Here is a 17,306-nt window from a genome sequence, read left to right on the forward strand (position 1 = left end):
TTTATTCACAGCAAAGCCCATCAGTTCTGCATTTGGCTTTTATTGTTTAGTTTAATTTCATATGTAAAATAAATCACACAGAGAATGTTTTGCTGTATGGTCTGTTTTGTACTTGGTAAACGATTCAGATATATTAATGACACTACTGCATGCTGTAGATCTATTTGGATTAAACAATCTTAAAAAAGGAGTTTATATTTAAGTGTAGTCATAGATACTACTAGATACTACACTGTGAACTGTATCATCATCACTAAATATATACAAAATGTCTGTGACAAATGCACAACTAACATTATCGGACAACTCAAGCTTTTACATTACATTGTGTTAGGTTTGCATTTTATTTTTAAAACATGTTTAACTGTTATACCTTGACAAACTATGTGCTACTAGCCTATATTAAATGTATTTCTATATTTGATTTAGGTTGGTTGGTTTATGTCACCATCTACTGGACAAATAGACAAAATGCTTGGTGAGCTTTTCCTCCTTTTTAACAGCCCGCCCCTTCCGGTTCCATTTTCGCGCGAGTTCTCAGAGGGGGCGAGGTCATGTGGTTTCCCGGCGGATTCTATTGGACAGCTGTACGTTTACCCGCCGACAATGCAAAACGTAGTTACCGAGTTGATCAATCGCATCTTACGCTCTACTTGTACCCGGCACGCAGTGGCGCGAAAACCCTTCAGTGTGTAGTTCGACGGCAGCAGAGCACACACCGTACCAAACTCTGTGCGCAATATTTTAAGATTTTAAAGTAGAAACAAACAAGCGCTTATAATGGCAACCGACGTCGTAGATGACCTGGCGATGAGAGAGGCTCAGAGGGACTACCTGGACTTTCTGGACGACGACGTAAGTCTGACTTTTATCCGGTTAAACACTTTTTTGTGTGTGGTGAAATGAGAAACCATGCGGCCACAACAAAAGAACCAACGTTAACGTTACCCTTCATTTGATTAGTTTGCAAGACTTATTACTGCTGACAGCTCACTGACATCAGTTTTGCAAGTGCTACGCATTACTACGAAGCTTGGTGCAACATTTGAGTCGGTTTCAAGTGTAGCAAACGTAGCTAATGTGTTTAACCTTAAACTAGTGCGTCATTCCTCTTAAGTCCAGTGAAATCCTTTCTCAAATGGTTTTGGGCTTGGAATGAAAAAACAACAACAACCCTTCTCTCCGTTTCCTGCAGCAAGACCAGGGGGTTTACCAGAGCAAAGTCCGGGACATGATCAGTGAGAATAAAGCTCGACTCACCGTCAACATCAACGACCTGAGGAGACGCAACGAGGCCCGGGCTGCAAAGTAAGGAAGGGAGCTTGTGTGCGCGTGTGTGCGTGCATTGTCATTTCCATGGCTTAGACATTGTATAACTTGCTTAAAACGTTTTTGGGTAGGCACAGTGAGCTAAACCAGAAGAGTATAGGTTTTCTTTCAACATTGTAGGGGGGGGGGCAAGGGCATAACTTTGGGATCAACATTGAGATCGTGTAATTAAAATAAAGCGACAAAAACATCCGCAAAATTGTCAGGAATAGAAAGCTTAAAAAAAACTAAAAATTGTCAGAAGCGACTAAGCCGCAAAAGGCAACATACAGTATCTCACAAAAGTGAGTACACTCCTCACATTTTAGTAAATATTTCATTATATCTTTTAATGGGACAACACTGAAGAAATGACACTTTGCTACAATGTAAAGTATGAAGTGTACAGCTTGTATAACAGTGTAAATGTGCTGTCCCCTCAAAATAACTCAACATACAGCCATTAATGTCTAAACCACTGGCAACAAAAGTCAGTCCACCCCTATGTTTAATTCCCATAGAGGCAGGCAGATTTTTATTTTTAAAGGCCAGTTATTTCATGGATCCAGGATACTATGCATCCTGATAAAGTTCCCTTGGCCTTTTGAATTAAAATAGCCCCCCCACATTATCACATACCCTTCACCATACCTTCGCTTAGTTGAGGGGCGAAGGTACGCGTGTCATTTAGAACACAAGACACCATCCAAATGGTTAGTGTATGTTCACATGTTACCAAGCCAATGAAAGGCTTACCTTTTTTTTTTTTTTTTTTTTTTTGCTGCTACCAGCCACTTGCATATATAATTTACCAGCATTTGGCTTGGTAAATTGTGCTGACACTGAACCCTGCCTACCATGACTCGGATGTTTTGATTGCCCCTGGCAGACTGATGAGCAATGCGTTTGAGGAGCTGCTGGCGTTCCAGCGGGCTCTGAAGGACCTGGTGTCCTCAGTGGACGCCACCTACGCCAAGCAGTACGAGGAGTTCTTCATCGCCCTGGAGGGCAGCTTCGGCACCAAGCACGTCACCCCCCGCACCCTGACCGCCCGCCTGCTGGGCAGCATGGTGTGCGTGGAGGGCATCATCACCAAGTGTGAGTCGTTGTACCTCCGCTGTCTTGGGGCTCTACTTTGACTGCTTTTGCAGTTGACGTAATCTTTGTTTCAAAATGTTTCCCTTTCCAGGTAATAAGAATGTATATGATTACCAGTTTTTTTTTTTTTTTATGGCTCAGAATGGGCCTTTTGGTGGGATACATTTTAAGCAGGGGGGGCTGGGGATCCTACCCAAGGAACTTTCATGTCCTGCGTTCTGATACATTTTTAGGCACCAATTTATGGTGAAAACGACTTCATTTATGCCAAGGAAAACTTTCTCCATGCAAGAAAACTCCCTGATTTCCCGCTTCCCATTCTTCTTCAGGTTCTCTTGTGCGTCCTAAAGTGGTGCGTAGCGTCCACTACTGCCCGGCCACCAAGAAAACCATGGAAAGGAAGTACACTGACATGACCTCGCTGGATGCCTTCCCTTCCAGTGCCATCTACCCCACCAAGGTAACTACGCTTAGAGCATCCCAGAGGTTTGATTTAGCCGTTTCAGGTTCTTGAATAGCTCTATAACCTAGACTAACAGTGATGAAACCTTCTCAAGAGATGCTTTACAGCTCACTATGTGTGTGCTTACCCATTTAGCTTAAGCAGTCTTTGGTTCATGTTAGAGATTAGGGACGATAAGTCTCTTGACTGTTTTTTAAAGGTGCCCTGCCACACAAAGCTGTTTTTTTTTAAATATGTTAGGTCCATATGTGTTTGTGTTGGTTATGTGAAAACGAACTGCTACCTTCTCTGTCCAACTCTAGCCACTGAAAATAAACGAGCAGAGAAATCAGGCCAATTACAAAAGCTGGTCAGTCTGACATGTTGCCTGAGCTCATTACTATTCATGAGCTCGCCCAGTTGCGCTTGGTGAAGGATGCTGATGGCCAGGCTCTGGTTGGCTAGCTGTTAGCCAATCGGAGTCAAGCAGCTTAGCTCGTTGAATATTAATGAGAACTGGCACAAATCGAGCTGAGTCTTCCTGTAGGCTTTCTATAACACGCTAGACTGGCTTGAAACAAGGTAACCAAGTCATTTTTTTTTCATGGTAGAACTTCAGATATTACCATAAAGTAATGAAATATGTGCGGCAGGGCACCTTTTTTTTTTATAAAAAAGAAAGTAAAAGCTGTTTGCTGCATGGTAAGAAAAATAGGCTATACAAACTATTTCTTAACTTGCTAGTTCTAACTTTGCACTACCAAGTTGCGTCTTATAGGGTAACTATGGTATCTTTCAACCCGGCCCCTATTTTCCCATGTTTTTTTTTGTCCATGTGGCTGATGGAACAACACTTTTTGAAATTGGTCCAGTATTAAGCAAGAAACTGCAATGTAATGTTAATGGGCAATTGTGCACCTTCAATTTACTTCCACAGAAAAGTGCTCTTGTATCGCCTCTGACAGGCTCAGGTTATTATTATATATCATTGCACCATCTGGTCTCCCTGAGGGTTCTATGATCTGACAAATGGGCCTAAGAAATTCCACAACATATCCCCTTACGCCTTCTGTTTGTGCCTCTCTTCGCCAGGACGAGGAGAACAACCCTCTGGAGACGGAGTTTGGTCTCTCAGTCTACAAGGACCACCAGACCATCACGGTGCAGGAGATGCCGGAGAAGGCGCCCGCCGGCCAGCTGCCCCGCTCGGTGGACATCATCCTGGACAACGACCTGGTGGACGTGGTCAAGCCGGGGGACCGGGTGCAGGTCATCGGCACGTACCGCTGCCTGCCCGGCAAGAAGGGAGGCTTCACCTCTGGCACATTCAGGTCCGACGGGATAAACTCTCAAACTTTTGTTTTTCTCCCAAGAATGTACCCCCCTTTTTTTTTTTTTTTTTTATTTAAAATATTGTTTTTTATCTAAGTACCTTCTGGCCAGCACATACGCAAATAAGCACAATACAGCGCTGCGCCATCAGTGTCTGATTTACTAAACAACAAAGTTGTAACTGAAAAACCTTTTTAGAATTATTTTATCAGTTTATTTGTCGGGGACAATACATATAGTCACTGTTCCATCCGAAGTGCGACCGATGCAATGTATGTGGGACTTCTAGCCGTAGGCTTATTTGCGGTCCTTGTCCTTGGTTAGGCTTTTAGAAATGACACTAGAAAATACACCTACAAACTGAACAATTTGAAGGGGACAAACGGGCAGTCACCGATGATTTTAAAAACTAAACATGGACCAGCAGCCACATACGGTACATGCACAAAGACGAATGATAGAGCAGACTGAGGCAGCAACCTAGATGCTTAAAAGCGGATGATTAAAGCAAACAGTCCTATAAATACATTAAAGTAAAACAAATACAGACAGGCAGACTTGCGTAACTAAGGAGAAGTAAAGACCTTAACTAAAATAACAACTAGGGATGTCCCAATCAGCTTTTTTGGCCCCCGATCCCATTTTAGAAATATTTGAATACTGAATCCCGATCCAATTTTATTTGCCTAGATAATGGAGCAGCACCCGGTTTTCTCGTTACAAAAATAACTGAGTAAACAAAGTAACTAAAATATGTCTTCAGTTTAATACATTTAACGTCGTAAAGCTAGCAATTTTGTTTTGTAGAACTTGCATATTAAATCAACTTCCCCTTTTAGAATGGTGTGGAATATACTGCCGTACTTTCCTGCCCAGAAACTCGAGTGAAGATGGTAACCTCTTCTGAAGAGTCCATGTTTTTAGTCCTGTGTCCTCCTTGGCTACTAGCAACTGTGTGAAGGGGGTCTCATCCCTCTAAAACACATTTGCTTGTTTCCTCTCTCCTCTGATGATTTCCTCGCGTCTCTCCCGTGCCTCCTCAGTGGGAGGGACTAAGACGCGAGGAAGGGAGGCAAGTGGAGGAGGCAATTTAAGCGACAGGAGAAGCACCAATAGTGTACTCGAGTGGCTGACTTCACCCTCGTCCTTTTTATTAATAAATGTCCACCCTTCTTCTTCGCAGGACCATCATGATAGCCTGCCACATCAAGCAGATGAGCAAGGAAGTGTCCCCCAACTTCTCGGCGGACGATATAGCCAAAATCCGAAACTTCAGCCAGACTCGCCAGGACGTGTTTGATCAGCTGTCCCGCTCCCTGGCTCCCAGCATCCACGGCCACGAGTACATCAAGAAGGCCATCCTGTGCATGTTGCTGGGCGGCGCCGAGAAGGTGCTGGACAACGGCTCGCGCATCAGAGGAGACATCAACATCCTGCTCATCGGTACGTACGCAGCCTTTTTCTCCTGCTAATTTAACAATGTCAGAAAATGGTGATAAATGTTGATCACTGTTTTCCAAAGCCCAAGATGATGTCCTCAAATGTCTCGTTTTTTCCATAACACAAAGATATTCACTTTACGGTCAGAGGAGTGAATAGACTAGAAAATACACATTGAAGGAGCTGGAATCTCAGAAATAGTAACCACTGTTACTTGTCCTATTACTTGTCCTATTTACCTTCACAAAAGTGCTTGTTTTGCCACTGACAGGCTCAGATAAATATTCTAAGTGTCTGACAACATTATGGAAAGGATTTCTAAGGAGGTCGACCTTTCTGTTAAAGAGTAAGATCCTTTTTTTTTTTTAAACAAACCTCCACAAAATTGCGTTTGCTAAACCCACCAGACTCCATGTAAATAAACACTAATTTTAGCATCGTAAAATGCACTTCATTCAAAGTCGACCGAAACAAAATAAAGCTATGAAAAGGTCGTCTTTCCACTTTTCCAACCATCGCGTCTCTAGTTTTGGTTGAAATAAACAGTTTACTGATTTTACATGTGAAAATATGTTGACTTTATACATGCTAAAAGTATTGCTTTTTCTGAGTCTGGGTTTAGAGCTAGCGACTTCAGAGCTGTTTCTGGTTAAACAGAAAGGTCCCAAAGAGGTTTTAAAGGTCTCTCTGAAGGGATCCTTTCCATAATGTTGTCAGACACTTAGAATATTAATCTGAGCCTGTCAGTGGTAAAACGAGTACTTTTGGGAAGGTAAATACAAGCTGTACAATTGTCCTATTAACTTACATTATAGCTTGTTTCACTGCTGCGGACTGCAGCGATCTCGCTTAATACTGGACCAATGTCAAAGATTGTTGTTCCCACTTAGACACATTTTTTTTTTTTTTTTAAACGGTATTTACCCTTTAACTTTTTTTTTTCTTCATAAGAAATGACTCAAAATGATGAATCGATTTATTTAAAATAATTGGCAAATGATTTAAGTCAATTCATTCATTAATCTATCAGTTTTTGCAGCTCTAATAGTGGTTAATGTCAGCCAATTTGTTTCCCAGGTGATCCATCGGTGGCAAAGTCCCAGCTGCTGCGCTACGTGCTCCACACGGCGCCCCGGGCCATCGCCACCACCGGCCGCGGCTCCTCTGGCGTGGGTCTGACCGCCGCAGTCACCACTGACCAGGAGACCGGTACGACATACCAACACATCCGCCGTGCACGGAAACAGCCACGCACGCACAAACATTTCTGCTATTTACCGCAGCTCACGCTGAAATTTTATTAAATTTTTTTATATCCCCCCAAGGCGAGCGGCGTCTGGAGGCAGGGGCCATGGTGCTGGCCGACCGCGGCGTGGTGTGCATCGACGAGTTCGACAAAATGTCCGACATGGACCGCACGGCCATCCACGAGGTGATGGAGCAGGGCCGCGTCACCATCGCCAAGGCTGGCATCCACGCCCGCCTCAACGCCCGCTGCTCTGTGCTGGCGGCCGCCAACCCGGTCTACGGCAGGGTGAGGACCTGATCCACTTAGTCTCCAGTTAATGGCTTTCACTTCAAGCTTTAACATGTAAAAAAAAAATGCCCCTTACTCTTTCTTTTTGCAGTACGACCAGTATAAGACCCCCATGGAGAACATCGGCCTCCAGGACTCCCTGCTGTCCCGTTTCGACCTCCTGTTCATCGTGCTGGATCAGATGGACGCCGAGCACGACCGCGAGATCGCCGATCACGTGCTGCGGATGCACCGCTACCGCGACCCCCGCGAGCAGGAGGGAGCAGGTACTGGGTTCTGTGTGATAAGTCGGTGTGTGTTTTAGAGCTGCAAATGTTCGATTGGTTGTCAACCACAAAATTAAACCGCCAACTACTTAAATCGTGTTTTTTTTTTTTTTTTTGAAAAGAAGTCAATCTTCTCTGATTGTAGCTTAGGGCTGCACGCTATGAGGAAAATATCTAATTGAGGTTACTTTAACAGATATTGCGATTTGATTCATGATATTGGAGGGAATGATGATTTTTGTTTCCTTATAACCATTGTCATTGTGTGGAGAGAGAGAGAATAAATATGATTGATTTTGAAGTGTTACTTTTTTATTTTTGCGAGGATCTGTAACAAACAGTTTTTTCTTTAGTCTGTAGGATACTATTTGTAGGGTGGGACGTCTCTGCAGGACCACAATACTTTATTTTAGAATGGTTTGACACATATTTTGCCTCAACAAATGTTGTATAGTTCATATTGAGATTTCAATAAAATTGCGATTAATTGTGCAGCCCTATTTCAGCTTCTTAAATGTGAATGGTTTCTGGTTTCCTCACTCGTCTGTGACAGCAAACTGATTATCTTTCATATCGATTCTTTCCCGATACGTTACACATACGATCACATTTGTATTAGGATTCTACAAGTATTGAGATTTGATAGTATTAAGTATTGGGATTTATTTTTTATTTATTCTCCTTTGGCAAGAACAAAAGTTGAATAATACACTTCTAGAGACAATATATCTTTTTATTTTTTTAAAGAAGAATGCACATCACATGTGAGTCAGTCTGGCATTTATTTCATTTATAAAGAAGTACATAACATGGATATTCTGCCTCCTGGTCAGAAAATGGATATGACTTAGTCAGCTGGCAGCTATACCCTACAAAAAAATATTTAGGTGAATCGTTGGTAAAAATATTGGTTCTAGGGAAAATAATCGATTTAAAAAAAAATTGTTGTGGAAAACATCACGATGCATACAATTTTCCATTTTTATCCTCACCCCTATTGTAGACAAAACTAGACGTTTTCAGGACGTCCTCTCTGGCTTTGGGAAACACTCATCCACATGTTTCCCCATTATCTGACACTCCACAGACCACACAACTAATCAGTGAATCGAGGAAATAATTGACAGATTAATGGACAATGAAAATAATTTTTAATACCACATTTTTTTATTTAAATGGTGCTTTACATGGTACCCAAAGACACATTTAGCACTTTAAAACCGGTTGAAGGCCCATAATATCCGTCGCAGTCCTAATTAGTTTAAAGATATCTAACCTCTTATGTTCCCTCGGTTTGTTTCCAGCCATGGCGATGGGCGGCACCGTAGACGTCCTGGCTACAGAGGACCCAGACGTGATAGCCGAGGAGCGCGAGGAGCTGCAAATCTACGAGAAGCACAACAACATGCTGCACGGTAGCCGGAGGAAGAAGTACGCGCACCGCGCCTGCCTCGGCAGGGACCAAAACACAAAGCACATCTGGGCGACCGGTTTAAGGGAAGAGCCGACGGGTACGAACGGTGTTTCCCTTTTTGTTTCAGGGATAAGATCGTGAGCAAGGAGTTCATGAGGAAGTACATCCACATCGCCAAGGCTGTGACCCCCGTGCTGACGGAGGAGGCAGCCAATCACATCGCAGAGGAGTACTCGCGGCTCAGGAGCCAGGAGCAGATGGGCGCTGACATCGCCCGGGTGAGCAGACACACACACACACACACACACACACGCACACGCCTCCAACACCCACACACATGCACACGCCTCCAACACACGCACACGCCTCCAGCACACGCACACGCCTCCAGCACACGCACACGCCTCCAGCACACGCACACGCCTCCAGCACACGCACACGCCTCCAGCACACGCACACACCTCCAGCACACACACACATGCCTCCAACACACGCACACACACATGCCTCCAACACACGCACACACACACACGCCTCCAACACACACACACATACCCCAACACACACACACACACACATTCTATTAAAGTTCAGCATGCACAGTGCCAGGACCCTGGAACTGAAGCAGCCATTTGTCATTAATTGCATTATTTACACCTTAAAGTACACGCCACACAAATGACTTTCCTAGGGCCAGGGCTTGCTGCTTAGACTGTAGAAGTGAAGCCAAAACATCCTGATCGCCCCCCCCTCCCCCCCGGTGGCTGGCTGCAGTGAAATAAGATCAATCAGACTTTTCCAAAGGTGGTGTGTGTGTGGTTGGTTTCTTGAGGTCATTTTAGGTCGTTGTGATCACGCTGATGTTAGTTTTTTTTTTTTTTTTTTTCTTTTTTTTGATCAGTTTTCATTAGTTATTAGATGCTATAAAAACTGGGTGAAATGTCATGATTGACAGCTGTGATCGGTGAGGTTGGGTGTATGGGCGGGACTTCCAAACCACAGCCTGCTTAATGCTGCGCGGCCTGCGACACAGTTGAGATGCGTTGTACTGTACGTCTTTAGATACAGTCTATGGTTAGGACTGTATCAGCGTGCTCTGACCCTGTCCCCCCCCCCCCCAGACCTCTCCAGTGACGGCCCGTACGCTGGAGACGCTGATCCGCCTGTCCACCGCGCACGCCAAGGCCCGCATGAGCAAAGCCGTGGAGCTGGAGGACTCGGAGGTGGCCGTGGAGCTCGTCCAGTTCGCCTACTTCAAAAAGGTCTGTGGCCGCTGAAGAATGGAAGGATGTTTTTTTTTTTTTTTTTTTTTTTTTTTTTTGGGTAAAGCAACCCCCGAATATCTCTGCAGTAACGATGTGGATGACGCTCACACGTGGCTCGTCTGGTCTCCTCCGCAGGTTCTGGAGAAAGAGAAGAAACGGTCGCGACAGCAGCGCGACTCAGCTTCAGAGGAGGAAGAGGAGGAGGAGTCGGCCACTCAGCGTTCCCAGAAAACCACCAAGAAGAGGTAAGCACCTAGTGGCACACACAGATACACACTTCTGATACACCGTGGTGGAATGTAACGAAGTGCATTTACCCAAGTACTGTATTGGAGTACAAATTTGAGGTACTTTACTTGTCTTATTTATTTATGAACATTTATTAGAGGATCAACCCCATGAGATGCAACATCTCGTTTTGATCCTCAGGATCATGTACAAAACAGCAGAACAGAGTAGATACAATCAAACAGAAAAAAACGATAAATAAATAATAATAAAAAACAAGCATGCCCACACTACACACACATAAGCTCTCAATATCCCTACCCCCATCCCTATCACATGTAAAATGTTTGAGAAACGACTAATGTAACATATTTTCTTTTCATGTCACTTTCTACCGCTACATTTCAGAGAGAAATATTGGACTTGTTACTCCACTACATTGATCCGCCAGCTTTAGTTACTTTACTATTTAAGTTCTTTTTTTTTTTTTTTTTTTTTTTTTTTTTTTTTTATAAAGCGGATTAGGGCCACGTGAAAAAATGTATTGAGTTGTGAGATTAAAGGCAGAATTATGGGGGGAAAAAAAGGCTGAATTCTTTTTTTTTCAGACTGTCAGAATTCTGACTCTTTTTCAAACTCAGAACTCAAATACATTTTTTTCCCATTTGGACCTAATCCTCTATGTACAAAACGGATGTAGATTATGAAATCTGATGTTTTATTATAAATTAAACTATCCAACAATGTGTGTGTGTGTGTGTGTGTATATAGTCCAGCTGAAATGGTTAACCCATTAAACACAGAACTGTTGGGATCGTTTCCTGTTTCTAAAATGTGAGGACTTTTCTGCCTTGAGTGCTTTTACTTTTAATACTTTCAGTACATTTTCCTGATGACCCTTACATACTTAAGTAACACGTTCAATGTGGGACTTTTACGTGTAACAGTATTTTTTTTTTACATTAAGTGTGTATTAGCACTCTTGCTCAAGTCAAGGATCTCAATGCTTCTTCCACCGCTGCTGATGCATGTTAATTAAAAAGGAAAAGCTCTTGCTGCCGTGGTGACCGACCGGCACTAACCTGTGTGTCCTGCAGGGGGCGCCGGGGCTCTCAGGGCAGCGATCCCTACAGCCCGTATGACTTCAGCGAGGAGCAGAACGTCCCCGACAGTAAGCATCACTTAAATTCCCTTCCCACACTGCTGCCGTCTGCTTTCACTTTCTCAATGACTCACTCCAGACTCTGTCTCACTTTAGGACATCTGCTTTTTATTATTGTATTCTTCAGCCATGTTTTTGAAGGTTAAACCGTGAAATGATAGCATGTGACGTTGTAGCGTAAACATGACTGAGACTCACAAAGTTTGTCCTATTAACACATTTTTAAAATGTGATTCCTAAGACTCGGTATGTCCAGTCAGCATGGCTTCTATGTCCCTGGAGCGCTGACTTTCTGCTCTATCCATACCTACGCATACTTAAATCTACATGCAGGCATGTTTTATAGAATTTTCATTCAAACTCGCGTAGAACGGGGGTAAAAAATTGTGTGCAAATATATGGCCCAACGTATTCTGAAAACCTTATTCTGGTGGAAAGAAACAAAGTACATTTATTTTATACTTAATTGGAGTATTTCCAGTCCAGCGATATTCTAGGGTTGGCAATTGGTGCTTTAACTAAATATCTTCACACTTAGATTTCAGATAAATAATCTTCAGTAATGTGGATATAATGACTAAGTGGGTAAAGGTAAAAATAATAGAGCTAGAACAGTCTGGTAACAGAAAATGACATCAGTATAATGCAGCCTTTAAAAGCAGGAAAAGACAATACTTATGCCATATTGCGATATCCAAAATCTAAGACGATATCTAGTCTCATATCACGATATCAACATAATATTGATATATTGCCCAGCTCCACCACATGACTTTGACAGCTTTTAGTTACTGGTTACGTGTACATATAAAGATTTTAAATACAAAGCATGCCAGTTTATAGAACATAATGGATTGTGACAGTATAACTGTATAATAAGTTATTAAAATGAGCTGGACCTCAGCCAGATATAACTCTTCTGCATGTCTATACATCAGTGATGATAGTCCTATAATAAATAATATTTTACGCTTTATGTACAATTAGCTGATACTTTTGTACCCTTGAGTAATATTTTGTGTGTGCGTGCATAACGATGTTATTTGAGTGTATCATTTCTGTGGAGTTCAATATTCTGCTAAAATGCAACAAACTGCTTGTTGAATTTAAAACCGATGCAAGGAAAGCATTTTAACATTCTTTTAGGGAACAAATTAAACATTGAATATAAAAGGCACAACAAAAAAAGTGACGACTTATAGTTATAGCATTATAGTTTTCTACTCACATTTTCTATCAACTAAACACAAATAATCTGAGTGTCTTTTGCGATATATGTCGTAGCCTTTCGCGATGTGTATATTGCGCCAGTTAATATGATGATGATTTAATAACACAAAAAAGATACGTTGTGCAGCCCTAGTTTTGATAGCGCGCAGCTTTTGTTTCTGTCTGGAGTTCTCACGTTGGTCTCTCTCTGCTCTGTAGTTCAGGCCGGCACCCCGAAACCAGCCAAGCCCCTGCGGGACGACGAGGAGCCCATGGAGGCCACTTCCCAGGCCAAAGACTCGGAGCTCTCTGCAGAGAGGTGGGCCATGGATTCACACTGCTTGAAATAGTCCCAAGTGCAACCTATTAAGAGATTTTTTTTCGTGATCACTGCTACTACCTGCACCAGTAGAGCCAGCAGCTGTAATCCTGTACAGGAACTGTGCAGTTGTGTTCTCTGCTCTGTTCACAGTACTACATTTGTCATTAATTAGACCTTCTCAACGAAGGATGAAGGCGTGTCCTTCTCTATCCCACTAGTTGCTGTAAGGCTCCATCCACACAACCTACGTTCTGGTTAAGAAACCAACATCTTTTGCTGCGTTTAAGCCTCGCGTTCATACTACTCCTGGCGTTTCGAGCCCAAAAAACAGACATTCGAATGCACTGCTGACCCTGTTTAGGTTCAGAAACTCCTAAAGACCTTTTATCGGTGAGGTAGGCTTTTAGCTCCTGTTTTTTAGTTTTGGCTTCAACCGTTCCACCTTGTCGTCGGTCCAAGCAAAGAAATCCCATCTTTTACTTTTCACCATTGTTATTTCTCAATTTTTTTGCTTTTGTTTACACCGGCACGCGCATGGCCACAGTCTACGAATGGTCATGCGATGTGCGTTGTCAAACGTGTTAATATGGCCGGAGATTAGTTGGTGATACCGAAGCTAAAACTCTTGCGTTGACGGGAGATCTTTTTTTTTGTCTCAAAACTCCGGCTGCAACATGGCATCATGACTTTGTGTAAATATACACGCCACTTTCATAAAGCCAAATGGCGTGTTATTGTATGCATTTTCAGCTATATACGTGTATACCTACGCTGTATACAGCTGATGTAAACATACCCACCATGTGGCCTTGCCACGTTGCGTGTTATTGCGAGAACGTGAACCTGGCTCTCCCGGGTGAAAGTCCTGTGTTTTACCCATCCGCCACCCCAACCTACCTCCTTCCTACTCAATCCCCCGTTCCTTTTATGCTACGGCGGAAATTGACTTGCAATGTAGGTCAATGGTGGCCGATTTGCATTGATATACACGCAAAAATGCGATTATGCGTCTTGATAACACGCAAAAACGGAATACAAATTGGCGTGTATGACACGCCAATTCATGAGATCAGTCTGCCGGCTGAAGAAATGGAAAAATTTGGCAGTGTGGAAGTAGCCTAAAGTTTGACCAAATGCCTCCAGTGGACTGCGATGTCAAGTCTGTTAACGTCCCCGAACAGAAGTTGCTGCCAAATGTAATAAGATTTTCTCCCCCATATCCGCCAGGCTGAAGGAGTTCAAGTCGTCGCTGTTCGCCGTGTTCCAGTCAGCTCACGCTCAGTCGGTCAAGATGAAGACGCTGATGGACGACATCAACAAGGAGCGCGAGAAGCGCTTCGCCGAGCCAGAGGTCCGCGCAGCGCTGGCTCGCATGCAGGACGACAACCAGGTCATGGTGGCCGATGACATCATCTTCCTCATCTGAAGGGGTGGGTGGGGGGCGGGGGACGATGACGCTGCCTGAAATGGATTACGTGGACTGTTGAAAGAAAGTGATAAATATCAGCGATGCACCGAATCCACATTGTTGGGGTTCGGCCGAAAACCGAATCCACTGGTTAAGATTCTGCCGAAAAGGAATACCGAATCCTCCTCCTATCCTCAGTCCAGTACACATTAATGAAGTAAACAACGTCCACAGCCCGGTCTGTAGCTGTGACTGTCCTTCCTTTGCCGTACCTGAAGGTGCTGCGTTGTGGCTGCTGTCTGTAGATTCCTTACAGACAGCAGCCAAAAATGCATATCTTACGGATATTTCACACGCAGAAGTTGTCATGTTTAGGGTCCTTGCCACCACCAGACAAATCGGCATTTCAAATTGAACATGTAGCTTGACTTGAATCCCCTTCTTTTGACTGAAAGTACTGCCAAAAACCTTCTCTGCTCACCAGTTCATGTCCACTTTCTCACAGCCTACCGCATTGAACGCTCCACCTACGTAAAAACGCCTTCCCGTAATCATTACTTCGACTAGCGTATCGCGCATAGTGCAAGAGTAGGGTTCGGTTGGTTGGGAAAAAAGGTTCGGCAGATGCCAAACCTCGTCAAAAAAGCCCACTATTTGCCAAAATCCGAAGCCGAATCCTGGATTCGGTGTATCCCTGATAAATATTGACATTTTCTCCTGTTTTGCATTCATAACACCCTCGGTTTCAGCTCTTATGTTGCCACCTGAGCTCTAATCTGCAATTTCACACACAGCAGCAATAATTATTTGCGTTGCTCCTGCTCATTGATTTGGATCCACTGTGGTGCCGATTGTTCGGTTTAGCAACGAAAGCTCCGCCACATTGCTCCCCTGTAATAAGGACATGATTATGTTAGGTTTACCAACGCTCCTGATGTCTGGGTTTGTATATAGTTGAAGAGAAGTTCTGAAATTGTAACCGTAGCTGTGTATTAAAAAAATCTACTGTAATGGGACACGACTTGGGCTCTTATATTAATTGACCGTGCTATCCACATACTGTACTACACATCCTGGGGAAATTACTGCATGCTTAATGCCAGTGGTGGAATGTAACTATGCATTTACTCAAGTACTATACTTGAGTACAAACTTAAGGTACGTCTTTTCTTTGCATGCCACTTTCTACTTCTACTCCACTACATCTGTTACAGCTTGAGTTACTTTACAAATTAAGATTTCTGCACACGTATTGTTTATGAAATGCAGTTTTTTTTTTGTCATTTTATACACAACAACCAACTTATGTATTCAAATACTTCAAAAAAAAAAAGCATACGCTTCGTGCCCACCTCCCAACAACCCACCCACAAACTTGAGCCATCTGTTAATAGAAAAAAATAATAGTAATACTGGTTTACAATAAAAGTGACATTAAAACAAACAAACCGAAAACACACTGACAAACCTATGAGGGTACAGTCTCACTTATCGTGATCTTTAAGGACATCGGTTACTAGGTCTTGATTCCAAAAATGTAATGAATGAATCTCCTATTTTTTATGGAAAATATGGCTTTTTGTGTTTAATGGCATATGTAAGCCTTTCAATCGCTATTCCATGAGGATAGTTGATTGATCCATAGGGTCACAGATGGACAAACGCTGGTCTCCACTGTCGAGCAATAGGGGTGGGCGATATATATCGTGTACGATAATATCGTCATTGTTGTTAACGATGTGCAAATTGACATTATCGAGTATTTAAATTACTTAGAAAAAAACACTTCAAAACACTTATTGGAACGCTACACATTTACTAATGTCAACAAAGATGGCGGCGCGATTGTGCAGCGGCTACTAGCTCTCCTGTCGGTGTATATTTATACAAGTACAGCCACACTGAACTAATCAATACAGGACCACGATACAACACTGCCGTTACGAGAGCCTTCCAGGCGACTCATAACATCCCGGGGGGCACAGCCAGACCGGGCGCTCCAGGTTGTTGTCGACGCTAGCACGCCGAGCTAGCTAGCTACCGGCAGGATGAGAAAAGAACGAGGCGGAGTGGAGGACTGTCGGTAATATACAGACCATTTTATTTAATACGAAAACCGCACACTGCCGTCTACATAGCCCCCTATGCTAAGGTTAGCACAAGTTTGGCTCACTGCTAACCATAGTGAACAAACTGCAGCGCGATCGTCTGGAAGGGACACAAGGGACTTTTACAAGGTGTCCTTAAAGCCTGTACTGATTGTGTTACTAGAGGGAAGAACGCACTAGACCATGTATACTCTAACATCAAGAAAGCACACAGAGCTGCACCTCTCCCTCACCTGGGCCAGTCAGATCACATCCAACTACTCCTGATCCCAGCATAAATCCTGGTCAGAAGGACTATACAGCCAAGTAGGACTATCAAAACCTGGTCTGATACTACCCTATCCCAGCTCCAGGACTGCTTCCAATAAGGACATGGTTGTGTGCAATATGTTACAGAACAGAGCCCTTTGTTATAGTTATGATTTCATCTTGCTTGTATGCTGCACAATTTACATTACAGCAGAGGTGAACAACTGAATGTGCACTCAGAGTTCAATGTTCCTACACTAGTTCAATTAGTATAGTATTAGTATTTTGTCTTTAAATTGGTTTTACTTGAATACTTACATTTTAAAGAAAATAACTGTTTTCATTCAACATTGTGCCCATTATTAGAATCAGTGATTAAGTAACTGACTTTTAAAGACCTTTTTAAAGGATATCGTCTAATTATTATCGTCAAAATCTGAAAAATATCGAAATATTTTTTGTCCATATCGCCCACCCCTATCGAGCAATAAGATGTTTTGCGTGTAGCAAGCAGATGT

The 17,306-nt window shown here is 43.1% G+C and overlaps 1 protein-coding gene across 1 annotated transcript; it reads left to right on the forward strand.

The window, feature by feature from the left end:
- Positions 1–587: 587 nt before the first annotated feature.
- Positions 588–15,452, forward strand: mcm3 (minichromosome maintenance complex component 3). The gene is made up of 16 exons (XM_028604918.1): positions 588–855; positions 1,196–1,308; positions 2,198–2,406; positions 2,736–2,866; positions 3,941–4,179; positions 5,364–5,623; positions 6,698–6,829; positions 6,946–7,154; positions 7,249–7,423; positions 8,728–8,854; positions 8,965–9,115; positions 9,959–10,099; positions 10,238–10,347; positions 11,428–11,501; positions 12,921–13,020; positions 14,251–15,452. Exons 1-16 carry the CDS (start codon positions 781–783, stop codon positions 14,447–14,449), a joined length of 2,445 nt encoding a protein of 814 aa, XP_028460719.1. The 5' UTR covers positions 588–780; the 3' UTR covers positions 14,450–15,452.
- Positions 15,453–17,306: the final 1,854 nt, after the last annotated feature.

The sequence above is a fragment of the Perca flavescens genome, chromosome 18 (assembly GCF_004354835.1).
Source record: "Perca flavescens isolate YP-PL-M2 chromosome 18, PFLA_1.0, whole genome shotgun sequence".
Lineage (NCBI taxonomy): Eukaryota > Metazoa > Chordata > Actinopteri > Perciformes > Percidae > Perca > Perca flavescens.

What these genes read in the sequence shown, in the direction of transcription:
- mcm3 (XM_028604918.1), top strand. Translation starts at nt 781, where the DNA reads ATGGCAACCGACGTCGTAGATGACCTGGCGATGAGAGAGGCTCAGAGG. An exon ending in CCGCGAGCAGGAGGGAGCAG is followed by an intron (nt 7,424 to 8,727) that starts GTACTGGGTTCT and finishes GTTTGTTTCCAG; the next exon opens with CCATGGCGATGGGCGGCACC. An exon ending in CACGGTAGCCGGAGGAAGAA is followed by an intron (nt 8,855 to 8,964) that starts GTACGCGCACCG and finishes TTTTTGTTTCAG; the next exon opens with GGATAAGATCGTGAGCAAGG.